Here is a 21,069-nt window from a genome sequence, read left to right as displayed (position 1 = left end):
ACCATTCAAAGACAGACCAATGGATTTAATATAACAGAGAACAAAAAGTACACTGCTATGGTTTTTGATTTCACATTACAATTAACCCTTAAGAAACTACCACTGGCAGCGGCTGGCCCAGTGGCGCAGCAGTGAAGTTCGGCCGTTCTGCTTCCGCGGCCCGGGGTTTGCTGGTTTGGATCCCAGGTGCAGACATGGCACTGCTTGGCATGCCATGCTGTGGTAGGCATTCCACGTATAAAGTAGAGGAAAATGGGCATGGATGTTAGCTCAGGGCCAGTCTTCCTCAGCCAAAAGAGGAGGATTGGCAGTGGATGTTAGCTCAGGGCTAATCTTCCTCAAAACAAAGAAGAAAAAAAAGAAACTGCCACTGACAGAGTTTGGGAGTTACATCAAAGAATATCCACAGTTATCTGAAAAGGCTATTAAAATATTCTTCTCTTTTCCAACTACATATCTGTGTGATGACAGATTTTCTTCATATTTCAGTCAGACAGACTGAATGCAGAAGTAGATATGAGAGAGAGTTCCAATTCCAGAATGGCAGCATTGTGAGCTCCACAGGCTCAGGTAAAATGAGCACAAGAGATGAAACTATAATAAAACAACAATGTAAATTCTCTGGAAATTGTCCTAAGGGCATACATTGAATGAAGAAATATTTATTCAAGAAAACCTACCAAAACTTGGTAAGAAGAGCGAGAGTCTGGGGTGCTTGGGCCCTAACTCCCTCCTCCCTGGCCCAGCTCAGCTTGACAGAAGCTCCACTCAGACAGGTATGGTGAGAAGATGGGGCTCCGTCAAGAGAGGGACTCCTAGTCAGTAGATACAACATCTCACAAGGAGAAGCAGGCTGTTAGCGTTTCTCGCCCCCTCCAATGCCCAGTTGGAGAGGCTAAATTCCTAGGGAGTGTGGACAACAGTTTGGGGGCTCTCTTCCTCCACTCAGACCTCACTCATAAGGTGGAGGCTTTATCCCAGGTAAAATAGGGTGAGAATACTGGGATCCTGGTCACTCTCACCCTGGCTTACTTGTAGGGTGGATGTTCCACATCAGGAAAGGCAAGCCAAGAAGACCAGAAGCTACCACCCCCATCCCGTGCCAGGAGTATGGTGGCTCAGAGATTCTCCCAGGGGTAGAAGCGGTCCATAACAACAGAGCCCTCTAAATCTGTCCTCAGAAGAACTGAATTTATTTGTTCAGTTGCAATGAAACTGTAGGTCAGTCTGGGGAGTACTGCCATCTTAATATTTAGTCTCCCAATCCTTGTACGTAGGATGTCTTTCTACTTAATTAGGTCTTCTTTAATTTCTTTCAACAATGCTATGTAGTTTTTACACTTTGAGAACTGCTGCTTTATGGAAGTTATAAGTAAACGTCATAGATGACCACTTTAGAATTATCTTGTTTCCTTCTCCTAAACTTGTTCAGCTGTCACTGCTCAATCTTAAAAATTCATACTCCCCTGAAGTACAAGTTTGATGGGGAGAAGCAATCATTTCTAAAGTTTTATCCTGGTCTTGTAAGTCTAATTTTAGCACGTTTTCACACAACTCTGATGACCATACATGGCTTCAAGCTGGTTTTAATTTGTAATGCCTTACTTAAATTACGACATTTGTAGCTTTCTTGAAAATGACAGCTTTTTGGATGGAGAGACACAAATACAGAGAAGGAGGCCAGATCACCTAAATAGGGAAACTTTAGGAGCTCGTCATCTTTTCTAAGTCTTTAGTGATGAGAGCATATGTACAGAGTCCTTTTGGCCATGAAGAGTGTTCATTTTAATCTCCCTATCCTTGGGTCTACCCCAAATGGTACTGGCTCTAAGATTCAGGAGATTTAAACTGCAAAGTCCTTGTTGTCTTGAGAAAAAGTGTAAAGAGTTATGATCTTCCTGTTCTGACTAGAACTTAGAACATGTGAGCACATAGTCCATACCCATGTAATGGGATGATAATATCATTAAGAACGATAACGATGAGATTAACAAGGAAGCGAAAATTGCTAGGTGCAAAAGAATGCCATCTTGGCCACCCTTCTTTGAGTGGTAAAACATCTAAGACAACATATTCTGAACTATGACATATAAGCAAATTCATCTAATTCTTATCAAAATCAAGAACATTCTTTCTTTAGCTGCCAAGGTGAAGAATATAATTAACCTATTCAAGGAACTTGAATAGGTAGTTAATACATCTGTTTTTGGAGTCCCTTAGATTATTCTTCCTCCTTCCCTAAACCGTGATTTGGGTTTTCCTTGGTTTTGTCTGCTGGGCCCACCAGCCTTGGTACCACGTGCTGGCTGGCACTAGGCAACGGATGTCTTGAGGCCCTTAGTGAAATAATATATGTGCTGAGGACACGGGATGAGTGGGCCCATCTGCATATACACATAACTGTCAGTGGCCCAAATACCATAAAAGTTTTCCTCAGAGAATACTTACTAATTATCACCAAGTGTCAAGACACCAGTTAGGGCTTTTTAAAACTAATACAAGAGATTTTACAAAGAGTAATGTGGCTTTGGAATAGTTTTGAGGAGGTGGGACTTACAGGTAGGTTCATTGAAAAACATCAACATGAAACTTCCAGTTGTGTCTAAAATGCTGGAAAAGGGCAATATTAACATAGCGCTTATTATCTGTCATCATAATTATTACAATAATTACATATACATTTGCTAAATTCTGTAGTAGGTGGTATAGGAAGCAAGCAAACCAGATAGAGTCACTGACTTAGGTCATGTGGTAGATAAGTCCAAAGACAGGCTCTTAAAGGCTTTTTCTTAATCTTGAGGAACATATGGACTCTTTCGAAGAAAAAGAAGACAACTACTATGGTCTTACATTATTTTTATTATAACGTTTCTTAAATCCACCAATATAAAGCTAGCAATAAACTAACTCCTCATGCTTATAACTTATACAATTTTAAAACCAAAAGAAATTTATAAGATAAACACACAAAGACCATGAAATGTAGTAAAATTCAAGTGGACATCTACCGCGATATGCTACTGTTCTGCTGAGCCCACCTACAACTTGCAGTGAGGGTATGTTCTGACTGCTCCTACTGCAGCCTCTGTTACTATATGTGACTGTATGTGACATGATGACTTCATTTTCCCACCACCATTTGGCCTTTACTTGGCAGAATGCATCCTTTCATATTCATGGTATTTCCAAGTTCTTGTCTAATTATTTGAGACGTTTAATTTCTGACACTGATACATCAATAAACACATATAAACATGGTCACTCAAATCCCATTAGCTAACAGGACATCATTCAAATATTCATGAATCAATCAAGAATATAGTCATATAGTTTAAAAGGAAGATCAACATGGAAATGAAAACACAAAATTACAAATTTTCATAGAGCATTCACAGACATCCAAAAATAAATAGAAGGAATACAGGATTGGGAGTCTAGTGTGAGAAACATTGCCATTGGTTATTCTTTGATGCATTAAAAAATGTGTTGGTCTCTTTTATGTTTAGAGACAGCTAAGTGTTGGACACTCAAAAGGCAAGATGAGTGGGGCTGGGGGAGAGGACCCCAGCAGTCAGCTCAATGTGTGAATGCAGCACCAGAGGAAGCTGCTCTGGAGACCGGTAGGAAGCTTTACAAAGTAGGTGACATCAGTACTGGGCCTTAATGGATGAGGAGAAATTCTCCAGGTGGAGAATAAGAGAGGAGAACTCAAGGCAGAGAGATCAATGTCCCTGAACTGAGTGTTTGTATGTTTGCAATTCTCTGTCATTATAGTAAGTCAAATAAGCAACAGTGAGTGCCTGCTTTGAGTTTAGCTCCATAGGGGGCACAATGAAGTTCACGTTTCTGTCTTTGGAAAGCTGAAAATCTAGTTGGGGGGACAAAACTGCAACTGACTAGACAGTGAACCTACACTGTCAAAGAGTGTGGCCCAGAGACTAGATGCTACAGGAGTGCCTAGCAGCCTGAGTGGCCTAAGAGTAGGGTGGTGAGAGCAAGCTTCATGGGAGAGGCAGCTGAATGGGGCCTAGTGGGACAGAACAGATAAGAAGCAAACCCCGCAGTGACACCTCCCCCAAAGGGTGGTCAATGAAAGGGGTGGGGGCTGCTGAGGGCTTCTCAGGACTGATAGAGAAACCTCATACATGGGAGGATCTGGTGTGGCCATGAGAGCAATGCTACCAAGGCTATGCTTAATTTCCATCATTGAGCGCAACATATTTTACCCAGCCAAGGAAATCAATGACTTTCCCTGGCCCCTTCTCCTCTCTACCCTCAGTGAATCAACTACTGTGTAGCAAGCAGAATTAACTGACAGGTCGCTTTGTTAACTGTAGCCACAGACCACATTAGATTCAATATTCTGCCCACAGCAATCAGCTTCCTGGAAAGAGAAGCCGTGACTGTGCTTTCAGAATGTGCAGTCCTCCTGTGCGTTCCTTGTAGTGAGTGAGCTGGGAAAATCCCTTACCAGACATGCTGGTCAAGGTCTTGGGCGTCAAAGACGTGCCAGCAACATTAAGGCAAGGACTTGATTAAGATTGCTGAAGATGACTTTCAGTTAATATTGATTAAATTTACAATTTTCAACCTTTAAATTAATTTTTGAATACACTGCACCTTTGCATGATATAAAATTCAGAAATTATAATACAAAACTTAGTGAAAAATCTTCTTTGTGCCTGTGTCCCTAACCATTCATTTCCCCTCCCTGGTGGCAACCAATATTACAGTCTTGAGTCTCCTTCCAGAAATATCTTATGCACAGACAAGCAATCACAGATACATTCTTAAAGAAAAGAATTCACTAGTGTCATATTTTCTTATTGTAAATAATGTTAGGGATGTATTTTCTTTCACTTAAGAAGGAAACGGTTATTAGCTTTTCAAATTATAAAATAACGCATATTTAGTATAGAAAACCAGGAAACTACAAGAAGGAAAAGGAAAAAAATGAAAATAGCCCATTATCCGACTATTTGGAGATAAGCTCTGGGGACCTACAGTTATTTATGTACTTCCTTCTAGTACTTTCGTATTATGCACACAATATATTACACTGGAGTCTTTTTGTTTTCACTAACTATAGTGTTCTAGCCTTGCCAAGTCTTTAAAAGTGTCTTCCACACATCGTTTTTAATGGCCTGTTTGTATGCACTATAATTTATTTAACCAAGGCCTTTTGTTTGTAACTCAAGTTTATTACAATTTTGCACCATTATAAAACTTCACTTGATATATATTTAGTCTTTATCTATTGATGACTGTGATTTAAGTGAAAGTTTCCTAAGGGACAAGACTGTGCTGGTCTTGACTACTTATATCCATAGAGCACAGTGGCTGGCTATACGAATTTAAAATATTAGCAGACCATATCTGCAATAAAAAAGGCAAATTTTAAGTGCAGTTAAACCTCGAAAAGGATTTATTTAAGTGAAATTAAACCTCAGAAAGGGTTGGGTTTCTGATTTCTCATATCAGTCGCTTTTTGGAAGATAGGACAGCATTCTTTCAGCTATAGCTACAAACCCTGTGGAGGACACGTCTAGGGTTGGTTTATTCTCTTGGGTAAAAGGAAGAATTGTGACCAGGGGTCTTAAATCCTAGAACAGGTCACAAAAAGGGCCTCCATTTTTAGTAAGCAGCACCTTCTATGAATCCTACTTTCAGTGAGGATTCATAGACAAAAGGGTGCATTTTACACCGCTGGAATAAATGAGCTGTAGGGCACCCAAATCAGTGTGAAAACATCAGACAAAACTCTCTCTTCACAAGTGACCGTAAGACAACGCCATTTAACACATTACGAAAAGCTCCTTTCTCAAAACAATCCCTTGTTCCTCAGGGAAGCTCTATTTTAAAAGATGATGGTCACGGGACAGTTGTGGTCTTGTCTATTATTCTTCTAAATGAGGCAGCAGACCCTTTTGGTTTGTTCAGTATGCAAGGAGATCTTTCCCCATCCCCAACTGTGGGTCTCTGCAGTGGGAACAAAGGATGCATCCAGGGCAGAGGACAGACGAGCAGAGAAGGACGGCAGAGAGAGCAGGTTTGTGTGGGAGTCCCCTTGTGACTCAGCTGAAGGGTAACATCTTCAGTTAAAGAATGTCTGGGGATGGCTCCTGTGTTGACAAAGCCCCATGCCTGGCCATAAAGAGGTCCACGAAGACCAGAAACACTGAGTGCGCAGTTGTATAGCAGAAACAGGGACTCTCGCGCTCTGGTTCCTTCCAAGGGAAACTTGCAGTCAGGCCCAGGTCTAGGGTTAGGCTTATGCAGGTGAAAAGAAGTCTCCTGTAAATCTTGACTTTGAAAAGGTGTACAGAGAGAGAAGAGAAACAATCATAGGCTCTGTCTTCACTGGCAACTAGACTTTTGACTATCATATGCAGAAGGAAGCTCTTTCTTGGATCTGTCTTTCTCTGAAGGTATAAAAAGCACTTCCTCTTCCTGTTAATTTTTTTATGATGATCCTTAAGGTGCTGATGGAGCAATTTCCAATACCCTCAAAATGATACTTTTTTTTTAAAGATTTTATTTTTCCTATTTCTCCCAAAGCCCCCCAGTACATAGTTGTGTATTTTTAGTTGTGGGTGCTTCTAGTTGTGGCATGTGGGACGCCGCCTTAGCATGGCTTGACAAGTGGTGTCATGTCCACGCCCAGGATCCGAACTGGTGAAACCCTGGGCCACAGAAGCGGAGCGCACGAACTTAACCGCTCGGCCACGGGGCCGGCCCCTCAAAACGAGACGTTTAACGTTAACTTGGCCCACATTTACTCCCACTTGCACCTGACTTCACAATGGACTCAACACCCTGGAGAAATTACAGTTCTGCCTCTGACAAGAACAGGATATAATCAACAAAACTTCATAAAGTCAACTATATAAACTTCGAAACATATACCATCATTCTTTTCTTTTTAACTTTTCTTTTTAAATGAATATAGACCCACAGGAAGTTATTTAAAAAAGTACAGAGAATTCCCTATACTCCTCCCCAAGCTTCCAATGATAACATCTTACATACTTGCAATATGCTATTGAAACCAGGACACTGATATTGACATTGGTGCTATTGCCACTATTCGTTTTGACATGTGACAGTGTAAAAACTGAAAATCCTAAAACCTAAGAAAAAAATGAATTCCATCTTGTGCTAAATCTACTACTACCAGCTCAAGCTCTCCACGCTGCACCCTGCTCAGGCTGTCTGGGTTTGTAGCAGCCACGCCTTCTCTGGGCAGAGAAATGCTGTCTCCTCTAAGACTTGCGAATCCCTCGTCTTGAATACACAGAGCAGGCCCCGCTTGTCCCTTATTCCTTGTGCCCAAAGGACAACCTTCCCTCCTTCCACCAGAAACAGAAGGTGGAATCTATGGGGGTCTCTCCCATACAAAAATTTAATATTCTTTTGTTTTTTAACTTTTTATTTTGAAATAATTATAGATTCACAGGAAGTTGCAAAAATAATACCGAGAAGTCCCTGGTACCCTTCACCCAGTTTCTCCCAGTGCTTACTTTAAAGCTCATTTATCAGGTTGCTACATTAGGAAAAGATAATCAATTCCTGTTTTTTGTTCTTTGCTCTTTGTTTTTGTTTTTTTTTAACCAGGAAATATCACCTTTTCTTTGACTACTTTTGTCCAGTGAAAGAAAATCTGTTACAGCGGAGACTCTGCTATTTAAGGGATTGGGGCTGATTGTTAACCACTTAGTTGAAAATGTAGGAACTATTAAAAAAATGATACACAGATCTTACGTACCTCATTTTAACTTGGCTCATATAAAGGTGTTCATTCTCCAAACATTTGATATAGGGTTGTTAAAAAAAATTTTGTATTCCAATGGAAAACGATGCGTTGTCTATAGGGTACACTTCTGCCTTATCAGATTGATTCTGTGGGCCCGTTTTATAAATCTGTACAGTGTGGGTAACTGACAGACGTGCAAATTATGTCCTGTCTGGTGGAGATGGGCTTCCTGTGCCCTTGGGGAAAAGCCAGTCTGTGTCATTTGCACAGTCAGTATGACTTTACTGCATATAAATTTTCCTTTACTTTTCCTCTGAAGCAGTTATAACATCTTCCTGTCTCCTTCGTTTGATGAATTTAATAGAACCCTAACATGCGCTCACCTTTATCTCTGAACCACAGTCATGCTTTTACCTTTTTCTGAAACTTACCTTTTAACAGGGTCAAGGTTTTTTTTCTTTGAATATTTGTCCACTGTTGAGAGTTGCTTCTCTTTCTTTCAAAAACTGCGCTCATATCACAGACAACAAGGACCAGCTTCACTCTCTCTGAAGTGGACATAGAGCGTAAAGACGCACGCACTGGAGAGCTGAATACTTCCAGATTCGGGGAACTGCTTATCCCTCCCCCCAGTCACCTACTGGGGTTTCACTCACTCCTAATTCAACAGCAATGTCATTTAATGACTCACCTGCAGCTAGTACTTCCAAAGCATTCATCCTAAGTTTCACAGAAATTAGAACTTTCTCTCTTTTAACACTCGTTTCACTAATTTATAACATTTAATTGAATTATGTGATGAGAGTCTAAGCAGCATAAATAGATTTGAGATCAAACATATCTGACCCGCTAAACGTACAGCTCAGTTGGTTGGAAAAGAGCCTGCGCACCTCTGCCTTCCTAGGGAGCCGAAGTGCTGTGCTCAGCGGGCTGCAGGTCAGTTGACCTGTGAATATGCTCGGAGGAGGCTGATTAAGGAAGCGTGTGGCAGAGTGGGGCTGGGTGTCCTCCAAAGTTCTTTTCTCCTTGCCAGGCACGCAGCTGGACCCCGTATTCTAGCCTCTCTTCACGGGACTGAATTCTAACCAAAGGAATTTAAGTGGAAGGGAGAAACGCCTCTTCCAGCTCTGGCCCATAGAAACCTCCCCACTGTCACTCTCCAGCCCTCTTTCCCCTTCTGCTGGCTTGAGGAGACAAGCGCCTTGTGAGTCAGTGAGAAAGATGGTGGGGTTAGAGGACATAAGGAGCCTGAGTCCCCAGGTCACTGCTTGGAGGACCTGCTGATCAGGAATATCACGTTTGCATCATTGTAATGTTTGGAAGCAAGATACTGGCTTCCATTGTGTTTGAATCGGTGTATGTTTCTGGGTTTGCTTCTTACAGCAGCTTGCATCATTGTAACCGATCTAGAGCTTCCACTGGGTGACCACAGCTGACTCTCTGTTTCTACTTATCAAGAGGAAGAGGGGCCGGCTCCGTGGCCGAGTGGTTAAGTTCGTGCGCTCCGCTGCGGCGGCCCAGGGTTCGGATCCTGGGCACTCATCAGGCCACATTGAGACGGCGTCCCACATCCCACAACTGGAAGGACCTGCAACTAAGATATACAACTGTGTACAGGGGGAAGATAGTGGCAACAGTTGTTAGCTCAGGTGCCAATCTTAAAAAAAAAAAAAAGAGGAAGAGAAGTCTTTCAGTGTGGATTATCTAGTACAGGTAACTAATCAGCTTAATTAGTTTGATGACGTGGTTACCCTACCGAAATATCCTTTAAAAAAGGAAGCAACTGGATTTAGGTTCCTCTCATCTGTATTCATCTCACAAAGATGCACGGGGGACCTATTGCATGCCAGGCACTGTTCTAGGACCTGCAAATACACAGTGAACAAAATAGACCAAGGTCTCTGCTCTCCAGGGGCTTGCATCCTATAGGGGAGAGGCAGATAGTTTGCAAAGTTACCGCTGTTACAGAAGTTAGGCAGCGATGCGTGCCGGGAAGAAAAGTCAAGCAGGGAAGGTGGACAGAGAGTTAGGGGAGCAAGAGCGGGTGGTCTGTAGTTTTCAGTGCCCCGGTCAGAAGGGCCTCAGTGAGAAGGTGACGTTTGAGCAACGACTTAAAGGTGGTGAGAGCAAGTCATGTGACTATCTGGGGCAAAAACATTCCAGGAAGAGGAACGGTAAACACAAAGGCCTCTTTCCACTCAGGTTAAAATTCTACTTCCATTACCCAGTTTTAAAAGTCAAGACTGAGTTGGGGCGGGGGAGGATTTCAACTGGGCCCCTGAGCATGGCTGCCCATGGTGGTCACTTCTTCTCTTGCCCTCTGGACCAGCATCTCTGGGTAAGTCCAAGGGCATAAAGAGACCTAGCTATGGTGAAAGCAGATGGATTCTGAGCTGCTGGAGGGTGCTGTCCAGGGCAGCCCCAGCACAGTCGACTTTGTTCGGAGGCCCCTGCTGGCATCCACCCATTTTGTTGTCATCGACCCTCTTTCCATGGTTTGGGGCTTCCTATGGGCATCAACCCTTTAGTTTGTTTTCATTCCAACCTCTGGTCCAAAGCCAGGCTCCTTCCATGTCTGTTCCGTGTTTGTCCTGGCAGCTTGACAGGCACCCATAGGAAACCCCAGACTGATCAATCAACCCCCTTCTCCAAACTTCATTCTGTCTCTGAGCCCTTTTCCCCCACACCCTTCCAGGTGTTATTTCCCTGGGCTTTGCCTTCTAGGTCCGTACAGTCAGGGTTCTCTGAATCTACAAGCTTATTCACAATTTTCTCCCTCCTCCACAGCCATGCCCATTGTTCTGGGCCCAGAAGGAAGGCTCCTGCCTCCATCCCCTCCCAGAGTTCATCCAATTCCTTGCCTATGGATTCAAGCTCAGATATATGATGTCATTTTTGTTTGTGTGTGAGGAAGATTGGCCCTGAGCTAACATCTATGCCAATCGTCCTCTATTTTATGTGGGACGCTGCCACAGCATGGCTCGCTGAGCGGTGCTAGGTCTGCACTCGGGATCCAAACCTGCGAACCCCAGGTTGCTGAAGCACAAACCCAACTACTATGCCACCGGGCTGGCCCTGATATCATTTTGATTATAGTATTTGAGAATGGTAATTTCCCTCACTTACACATTTGTATCTTACAACACCCCAGGAGGTGTATGTTTTATGCTCCCTCTCAAACGAGGCTTGATATATGAGAAAAGTGATCAGAGAGTGTAATTAACTTGACCAAGGTCACACAGCTAGTAAGCATCTTGATTCAGTGCATAGGTCCATTCGTCCCTCGTCTCTGATTCCTATGCCCTTCACACTCTCTCCTTTTACACCTTAGATAGGATAGGTGGGGCCCAGGGACAGAAATTATTTTATATTTATCAGTTTTATGATGTTTGGCTTATAATAAGCCCCCAAACTGTAAGTTCTATTTAAAACGAAGGACCATGTTACTATAATAATCAGTTGTGCCGTTACTGAGACACCCATGTATATCTAAATAGATGAGGGAACAAAGAGGGACATGCCCCATATGCCAGGCACCGAATTTTATGTAGGCAATTAATGGATACATTTCAGTAAAAGGATACATAATTATTTTTTGCTTCTTTTATTTAAATGAATTTATTGGGGCTGGCCTGGTGGTACAGCCAGTTAAGTTCGCACGTTCCACTTCAGCAGCCTTGGGCTCACCGGTTTGGGATCCCGGGTGCGGACCTGGCACCACTTAGCGAGGCATGCTGTGGCAGGTGTCCCACATATAAAGTGGAAGAAGATGTGCACAGATGTTAGCTCAGGGCCAATCTTCCTCAGCAAAAAGAGGAGGATTGGCAGTGGATGTTAGCTCAGGGCTAATCTTCCTCAAAATAAATAAATAAATAAATAAATAAATAAATAAATAAATTTATTCTTTCAGAGAATGGCTCTACGGGATTTCTTTTTCACATTAGTCATAATTTGCTCCTTGTCCTGTTCTTTCAGGAAACACAGTTGCTATCTTAAAGACTAAGGCTACAGCTTTGCAAGAGGTTAGAGCTTGGCATTCGTCATGGAGTGGGAAAAGTTCTCCACGGAGAGAAGAAGCCTACTGAGTATGTATTCTTTTAAAACCATCCTTTCAGTTAAAGAGGATTTCGAAAGACAAAAAGTGGCATTTCAATAATGACTTTCTGGGATCTTGCTTAAACTTTTACTGCAGTTAAAAATCGACAATCCTCCTTCCGCTATCCCTTAATGATTCGTTGTCAGGAGAAAGGACGAGTGTAAAGCTAAGCCCAAAGACCTGGGGTTTGGGGGAGGAAGTGGGCTCCCGGCTCCCTCCTGTGGAGAGCCCTGGGCCCAAGGAGCAGCGGGCTCAGCTGGCCCCATGGACGCCTTGGCCACAGTGCCATTCTCCAGCTCCTGCAGGGTGGGGAGTGGGGGGAAGAGGCCTCAAGTCAAGAAGAGGGTAGAGCCCTTTGTCCCCCACATTTCTGGGCTCCGCCATATGTGTGCCCGTCGGCCCATTCCCAGGTGGATGAGCACCGTACACCATGACCCAGAAGTTCCCGCTCAGCCCTCCCAACACCGCACAGGCTTCAGAGGACGCTGCACCCAGAGGCCTCCGATCCTCTGAGATTTTATTTATGCCCACGCTCTTCTTGAAAGGCACTGCCCTGCAGGTTAAGGCCCACCCCACACGCACCCACAAAAATGTTAAGACCAGAGCAGAATTATACCAGTCGAGAGCTGAAAGAGAGGGAGACAAACGACATCAAAAAGACACGCTATGTGAGCTTAAAGCGTAACAAAAACCAAAACCAAAAACTATCCGCAAACACAAGGCACACATGTCCATAGCGCTAAACTCCTGGAGAAGCTTGTAGGGTGTTTGAATCCAGACATGTGATAACACAATGTCTTTAATAGATACTTCTAGAACATACAGAGATAATCTTCAAATGAGCAACATTATATGAACGTTTTACAAAAGCCCTTGGTGTACAATATTATAAACCCTGTCTCTGTGACAGCATTTCTATTTGAGTAAGAAAATCTAAGCACAGGGTTCCCCCGGTTTCTGAAAGTAGGGCATTCCTAGGAAAACTTTCAAAGGCCGAAATGTCGTAAAGCGAAGAAGCAGTTACCATTAATTTATATGGGAAAAATTTTTGAGCATTGCCGACCCAAAAAATAACCTACCAAAATATCGAGATAAAGCCCAGATGCTACAGACACTGTTCCAAGCTCTGGCGTCTTGATGCGAGATGGTGAGTGCAGCTCCCCGGGAAGAAGCCCGGAGGCGCCGCTCCCGCCGCGAGGGTGCACTACCTCTATAATGCATTGCTTGCTGCAAGATGAACGCGGAACGCTATTTTTGCTTTTTGCCTTTTTTTTTTTTTGTGAAAGTGAAAAACTCCTTTGGATTTCCTTTGCTTAGCGAGAACAGTTACTAATGTAGGTCTTTCATAAGAGCAAAGCTGCGTAAAGTGAATTTTCGGACAGCAGGGCAAATCTGTATATAGTTTTAGATGACGCTGGACCATATGTGTGTGCGTGTGTGTCTTTTCTGGCTCTCTGTACATTCCACGTGCCCTTGCCCCCGCACTCCACCAGGCAGCCTGTTCTCGACTTCATTTCCTCAAGCGTGAAAAGCAGAGTGCCTGCAACTCTGGCTGCTGTTCTCCAAAGCCCAAATCTTGGCTTACAGGACAAAGAAAAATTCCCACCGCCCAGGGATTATTCCCCATGGTTCCCCATCTCCTAGTTATTAGGTGGGGTCATGTGACTTGCTCTGGCCCATGGGCTATGAGTGGAAGCAAGCATATGAATGCATCAATGTGTGCGTGTGTGTATTTTAACATAAAATGCGCTACACTGCATGTATTTGTTCTGCAACATGATTTAAAAAATTCAGCAATATACCTTGGAGATCTTTTATATTATAACAAATAAACTTATTCTTTTAAACTGTTGCCATATCACAGACAGTATATACCATAATTTCAACCACTCCCTTGTTAATAGGCATTTAGACGATTTCCATTATTTTGCTATTATGAAAATACTTTTGTGTGTTCTCAAGGAAACCTAGAAGTGGAATTGCTTGGCAGAAAGATATATACTTTTACAAATTTTAAAATATTGCTTTAAAAAATATTCCATTGAATTCAAGGTACTGGCATTCTATGCAGGATTTTTATAATAAGATTAATCAATGAGAATGTTCTAATCTTCTATTGTTATGCTCTTTCTCTCTCTCCTCTCTCCTCTTCACTCCTGGGGAAGTGGGAGTATGGATCTAATTGGATCTGACTCTAGGAGGTTGATGGTGCCAAGTTCACGAGTTGGCACTGGTACGTAACTCGTGAAGTTATCCACCAGGTGTGGTTCTCTCTCTGGTACTTTGCTCTTTCTCCAAGAGGAAAAGAGGCAGCCGAATCAGAGCTCACCTCTTCCAGTGGGCAGACCCTCTTCCCTCTCTTCCTCCCACATGAGCAGCGCCACACCTTTGCCCCTCCGGGCTCAGCAAGGAGCTGGTAGAAAGACCTGAGCTTAGAAGGAGAGAAAGAGGCCCTAGACTTGTGCCCAAGTCCTGCACCCACACGGGGTTGCCAGGTCACCCGCACTGGGGTTGCAGGGACCTAGAATAAGGAAGTGCCTTATCATCTGTTGCCATGGATGCACTCCTTTCCTCAGAACCGCCGGGAAGGATGACCGGCCAAGGCAAGATTCAGGCCCCTTCCTGAACACGATTTCCATGTGATGGAAATCTCATCCCAGGAGCATGGTTTTGGGCAGCTTTTGGTATAAGTATGTATTTTGAAGAGTGATTTTAAACTTCCAAGTGTTGGGGACTTTTTGTTTAGACAAAATGTTGTCATTCAGTTCTTCCTAATTTAGCTATGGGGATACGGTAGTAGACTAAAAGGCATCCAGCTAATTGAAAAGCAATGCCACATTGCAAGGGCGTTGGTTAACAGGAAGTGTGGGAGGGAGGGTCATTAGAAAATAGATCTGCTTTGTACCCTTTAAAACTGAAATATGTTCTCTTAAAAGCCCATTCAAATCCAGTGAGGTTTTCACCGGGGCGTTAACATTCAGATCTAAATGAACGCTGTACAACTGAGATGCCAGAAAATTTCTTCTGGAAAAAACTAAAGCCAACAATTGATCAACACAGCATATAATTAAGAGAGCAGGGTGTTGAAGGCAGGCTGCCTGGGGTCAAATTCTGGAGCCACCATTTACTAGCTGAGTGGCCTCGGAGAAGTTGCTTAATCTTATGTCTCAGTTTACTTATCTGTAAAATGGGGATAATCATGGTATTTCCTTCCTGGAACTTTTGTAAGGACTGAATGAAGTGGTATATTTAAAGTGCTAGAACTTGAAATTGTCTGGCATTCAGTAAATTCTAGCTATTCTTTTTAAATGCTGATTAACACTGAACACAGTAATTGTCAAGAGTAGAACTGTTGCGCCTAAAAGCTCTGTTCTTCATGAAAGACCTGAGATTGACAGCCACAGGCCTGCACTCACTCCCCAAATAATGAACAGTGACCTGAAGAACATCACAATATATGCAAATAGCCACTGAGAGTTTGCCTTCCCCACTCCCACCCCCTCTCTCAAGGCAGCCCTGATAGCCGAAACACCTGGACTCACAGTACCAACCAAGGTTCAGCAGGCATTGCTGCCTGATTTAATTGCTTCACTCTCACTTTCCCGCTTCCCCTTCCTTCCCCTTCAGTGTTAATTCCATCTCAGACTCTTTCTCACACATATATACATTTCCCTTGAATTAACATTCTTCTTTTCCTCTGGCTGCAGTTTTTGCGGTGGGCTTAGGAAAATTGCCTTTCCTCCTTTCATTTCATTTAGCATCTTCCCTCCACCCCTCCCCCCAAAGATTCTAATCATGATCATAAGCCCAAGTAGCACCGGTGCTCGACTTGTTTGAAGAAAAACCATTCAACTTGAAAAGTAAACAGCACAAAGGTCAAATAACAATGTGAGGGCTGTCACGAGGCAGTACAGGGCTGCCAAGAGTGTGGTAATGACAATTGAGGCTCTGAGTCTGGACAAGTGGAGAGAAACGATTGGGGCTGGAGTGTCCCTGAGAGGCTTTGTGAAGAGAGAGGAGCTTGAGCTGACCTTGAAGGACCTGGGGGGATGTGGCTTCCAAGTTGGGGCAAACCAGGTGAAGGGGATGGGCTGAGTAAAGGCATCTGGGTCAGAGGCAGAGACCAGGTTAGTCTCGCTGCTGGAGGGTTTGAGTTGTGGGCAAAGAGGTTGAAAGTATAATCTGGGCCCTGAGTGGTAAATTCAGGTTAGACATTAATTTAAGGATGGGAGTGATGTGATAAATGTCAATTACTGAGGTTGAGGGTAGGATATAAATGATCTGTAAAATGTAAACTCAAAACAAAGTTGTTAAAATTCAGTACAATGGTATATCACAACTGTGCTAAAGGTATTCTCACTCCAGACCCCTCGACAAACAAAAATAAGGTGAACCATCCCCTGGCTGGCTGAACTGAAGTCTGTATCAGCTATGCAACGCTTTAAAATAACCTAAACTTCAGCTCACTTATCTGTCTACAATTTAAGTAATTAATGTTTAACATTTTCATAGGAACTTATGCTTATAGGCACAAAAACATAATCGACAGAAGCATAGAGTCATCTGCAGTTACTTGCATATACGTGGCAAGTGTCCCAGGGATGGGAGAAGACACGGGGCGAAGGTGGGGACAGGAGTGCCTGGTGTGACTATGTGAGGCAGTGGGTTTGACTGTGTGGGTGCGGTGTGCTCTGTCTCACCCATGTCACCCTATAATATTGGTCTGGCAGGGTGTGGACAGCAGAGTTTAAGGTGGCATTGGCAAATGTAGGTGTGGCTGCCGTGCTACTTCCCTTCTGAACAGGATCTTTAGTACTCTGCACTGAGTTTTTGTTTTGGGTGGTACAGCTGTCAGGTGTCATTTGCAGCGCCAATGGTATACAATCTGATAACTCTACAGATGATGCGTGATCTGAGATCAAACCTTTCAGTACTTTCACAGTTATAAAGGCGTTTAAAAAGATGTAGGAGAGCCAGTCCTGCTGATCTAGTGGTTAAAGTTTGGGGTGCTCTGCTTCGGAAGCCAGAGTTTGGTTTGGGGGTGGTAGAGGCAGAAACACAGCATCATCTGTCGGTAGCCATGCTGTGGCAGTGGCTCAGGTAGAAGAACTAGAAGGACTTACAACTAGAATATATAACTATGTGCTGGGGCTTTGGGGGAGAGAACAAAAGAGGAAGATTGGCCACAGATGTTAGCTCAGGGTGAATCTTTCCCAGCAAAAAAAAAAAAAAAAAAAAGTAGGAAAAATAAACCCCTGTGGATGAATTAGACTTTTCTGTTGATGACAGAATTAGTCAGTTCTAATATTAACTGTTTTATTAGATCTTTGACTCAAAAACCTACAAATGATCTCACTTTTTGAGTTTTAAAATCTAAAAGAGTTTAATATCCCAATCTAGTAAAACAATACTTGCCTGTGGGATCTTTTATTAAGGGTTTAAAGATGTTCATAAGCACAATTTTATTCCCAAGTGACTGAAAACTCACAGGTATATATTTTCAGCTCTTTGCTTACCTGATAAGGTAAAAGTAAAACAAGGGTTAAAAATAAAGCAGAATGGAGAAAATAATGCCTATAGGAATACTCATATCTACTAGATGAGAGTATTTTTGGCAACTGCAGCCCCTGCTTCATAAATTGCAAATTTGTAAAACTGCTGCTCCCTGGGCCCGCGGTCTCAGGTCCTCCCTCGCTCCATGGCTGAGCTATCTACAGCCACCTGCCCCACCTCTTCAAGCTTCTTTCCCTCAACTGTAAAATGAAGACAACACCTCTTCGCAGCGTTTAGGTGAAAATGAAACAAAATCTCGCAGGGTAAGCGCTCCGCGCGCGGAAAAGTTAAGTACAGGAGTTAATTGTAACGTTTCCTTAAGCGCACCGGCTTCCTCCTCGCCTTCGGCGCCTTCCTCCACGTCCGCTCGCGCCCTCGCCCCTTACCCGGGCTTGTCTGTGTACTTATTTGTTCACTTAATTAGTTAATATTCACCACCGTCGTAAATTTTCCCTATGATGGCAGGCGCAGGAGACACTGCCCTCCGCCCTGTCCCCTGGCGTGGGGCCCTGGCTTCGCGTCCGAGGTGGCGGTCGTGGGTCCCTAGAGAATCCCGGTCACCTGCATTCCGCACCGCCCCGGGAACCGCCTCAGAGCCCCGCCCCCGGCCCCGGGCCCCGCCCCCCGTCCCCGGGCCCCGCCTCCGCAGGGCGCGCTCCGTGGGCGGGGCCAGCTCACGGAGCCGCGCCGTGATTGGCCGTGTCCGAGCAACCGCGGCGACGCCGTGGTCAACAGGCCGCGCGGCTGGCTCTTGGGTCACAGAGAAATCGAACGGCTGGGATCCTTCGCGCCAAGCGCGGACCCTTCGCCCGCGGGAATCGCTGCCTTGTCAGCCGGCGGCATGCGTACCTCGCCCGTCCTCCCGGGTCACACGGCCCCCGGAGGATGGGCGGGTGGCTGCTGAAATAGGAACCGCCTCGTTTTTCATCTGACGTTGTCTAGTAAGTGTGGGATGCGATCCCTTCCACGCCAGAACGTCGGAGGTGCTGAGGTTTCCGACAGGCTGCGTAGGGAAATCTTGGAGTTTACACAGTTTCTGAGCTGGACTACCCCCCACCTACAGATGTGGGAACAGGCCCAGGAAGCTCAGCGACTTGCCTGGACTCACTTAACAGTTTGGTACTAGGGTCAGGCCAAGAAACGAGGTACCCCGCCCTCCTACTGCACAGCTCTTACCTACCTCGCCCCCAGCCGCTCTGGTGGAGGACCAGCTTTCCTAGTTTCTGTCTTACCACGGGCCAACAGTAACAAGAAGGTGAAGTCCACTTGGGCTTTCGAGGTAATACAAGAACCAGGAGAAATTTATTTTTAAGAAGTAATGGTAATGTGAATAGTCTAAAACTGAAAGCTCTCTGCTCGGATTAAAGCTTTCTACAACTTTCTGTCCCAGAATGTCCTCTGGCTCTCCCCCATTCCTCCACACAAACGTGCTTTTCACAATCACATCATTAACAGGAGCCCCCATTTTCTTTTGCTTTTTTAAAAAATAAGGACATAAAACTTAAGGAGGTTTAGCTTCCACCTGGTGGAGTTTTCCCTTCATCTTCTTGGGGGCTCTTTGTTTCTCCTCAGCAATGACCTTCCCCCTAAAGCGCCCCGATTATTCTTAGCCTTTCTTTTCCTGGCCCTATTTTCTCAACCGTGGGACAGTCCATTTCAGTCTCCCTGCCTCTGCCCACATTATTTGAGCAGATGATCACAGCCTAGCCTTGCTCCTCAAAGGCAGAAGAATAAAGAGGAAGGAGATTAAGGGTTTCTGGGGGACAGTTGTGGCAGGATACCCACGGGGCTTCATCCCAGCTTCCTTTCTTTCTGGTGCAACCATAATTCAAAACTTACATAAATCACAAGATATGCCCACCTAGCCCAGGCTTCTTTTTCAGTAACTAACAAGGATGTGGGAAGTTTTGGGTGTTGATCATAAAGCAGGTAGAAGTACACCAAATGTTTAAGCTGAATTTAATGGACTCTATGTCGTGCACTGTGTCTCAACCTCTGACCATATAGGACCTGCTCTCTTAAGCCGTGAGGACTTCCACAAGGTGCTCACCTCAGGACAATCACGGGCGTCTCTTGGCTGCCCCCTATAGGCAGACTCCAGCAGCACGGGCTGGCTGTACACGGAGCCCCTAGTTTCCTTGGTTGGGGCCTTTGGACACGTGCCAGCTTAACCTTTCTATTTTTCCCCAGAACTCTGCCTACTTGCCCCTGCCTTCAGCTTAGACTTTCATTTCCTTTTGTTTCTCCTCCATTTATACTTCTCTTTCTATTCAAGAAATCCCTTCCTATTTCCCCAGACTTTGGCTCTTGGGATAGCTTTTAAAACTTAGGGCAATGCTCAACTGGGATTTGTTGTTTCTTACTTCTGGATTCTTCTGTTCTCCAACTTGTAATAACCTCAGATGAAGAAACTCTGAATTATAATAGTGATAATAATAACATAGTAATATCCAGAAAATAATGTCTCTGTTAAAGAGACAGCTCTTTCCTGATCTTACCCTTGTTAGAACTACAAGTCTTTGCGTTGTTTGAAAAATCAGGATTCTCAGTAATTCTGAGTGATCAATTTAATTCAACTGAACACCCATACAAAGTGCCTGCTGTCTATAAGGCACAGTGCTGAGGACGTTCACGTACTTCGTCTCTGTAGTCACTGAACCTTTTTTCAGTCTAGAGAGGACGGACCTGAAGTGCCCAAGGCCATATTGGTGAAGTGTCAAAGCAAAACTGGGCGGGGGTCTGGAGAGGCTTAAAGGAGGAGGCAGGGTTTGAAATGGGCCCTGATGGCTAGGATTCCTTGAGGGCCCTTGGAGGTGGGAAAGCAGGTGTGCTGTGTGCGGAGGGGTCACTTTGTAGGGTCCCTTGGCAGTGTGGTTCCAGCAGGCTTCCTTGCTCTGGCAAAGCAGCTCTTATTCCACTTGAGCAGGACCATCCCTTCTGTTGAGATGCCCTTTCTCTCTTTCCTTCCTTGTTTTCTCTGGATAAGCTCCATTTTCTAGTTGCTGTCATTTCCAACAATAAGGGTATTCTCAGGCTAAGACACCCTGAGTCAAGATCTGAATCAGAGTGACTCATGCAGGCTCTCAGATTCCATAGAGCCAACCAGACTTTTTTATGTTTAATATGTTAAGTCGTGTGCGTGCAGAAGGGGCTAGGGTGTGTGCCTTAGCTGGAGGATTCAGTTGCCTTTTGTTTGGAATCAAGAACGTGTCCATTTGGCTTAAAAACAAAAGCTATGATTCTTTTGACTCTCTTTAACGTTCCAAAATCCAGTTTAGGAGCCTTATTAGGACAGTTTATGTAGCTTAGCTCCCTCTAGTAAGAACATAGGAGGTGACTGAGTGTGTTTCAGGAGAGAGAAAGATTAACTGGAAATGGTGAAATAGTCAAAAATCTTTATTCTGAGCTTCCTTTTCTTGTTTCTATAGGAACCATGGGTCCAATTTAAAAGTCTTTCAGCTGGCAGTCTTTGTTGAACAGATCTCAGAAAGAAAGTTGAAGATATTAGTCTGCCCTTCTTGTTGTTGTCATGCTCTGTGATTCTAACGGAGGAGGACCCCAAACATCATAGCTCGATAGGACTGGGGCCTCGGGGGTGAAAAGGGACTTGGAGTAAAAGCGGGCGTATGAAACAAAGCACGATTACTAAAGGACAGTGACTTTTAAG

The 21,069-nt window shown here is 44.2% G+C and overlaps 1 protein-coding gene across 30 annotated transcripts in view; it reads left to right on the top strand.

Annotated features, from left to right (window-relative positions):
* The first annotated feature begins 537 nt into the window (after positions 1-537).
* The window catches only part of VWA3B (von Willebrand factor A domain containing 3B), a 200,837-nt gene continuing 180,305 nt past the window's right edge, over positions 538-21,069 (top strand). For 8 of the 30 annotated variants that reach the window (XM_070235074.1, XM_070235072.1, XM_070235069.1 and 5 more), the window contains exon 1: positions 18,108-18,681. Coding sequence is in view for 8 of the 30 variants with exons in the window: in XM_070235060.1 (XP_070091161.1) it covers positions 11,796-11,838 (43 nt within the window). In the remaining 22 variants the exon portion in view is untranslated. Of the gene's footprint in view, positions 777-11,728; positions 11,839-18,107; positions 18,682-21,069 lie in introns of those variants that run through there. The other 22 variants (XM_070235060.1, XM_070235055.1, XM_070235056.1 and 19 more) reach the window with 10 other exon arrangements.

Source organism: Equus caballus, chromosome 15 (assembly GCF_041296265.1).
Source record: "Equus caballus isolate H_3958 breed thoroughbred chromosome 15, TB-T2T, whole genome shotgun sequence".
Taxonomy (NCBI): domain Eukaryota; kingdom Metazoa; phylum Chordata; class Mammalia; order Perissodactyla; family Equidae; genus Equus; species Equus caballus.
This window is presented reverse-complemented; position numbering and strand designations above follow the sequence as displayed.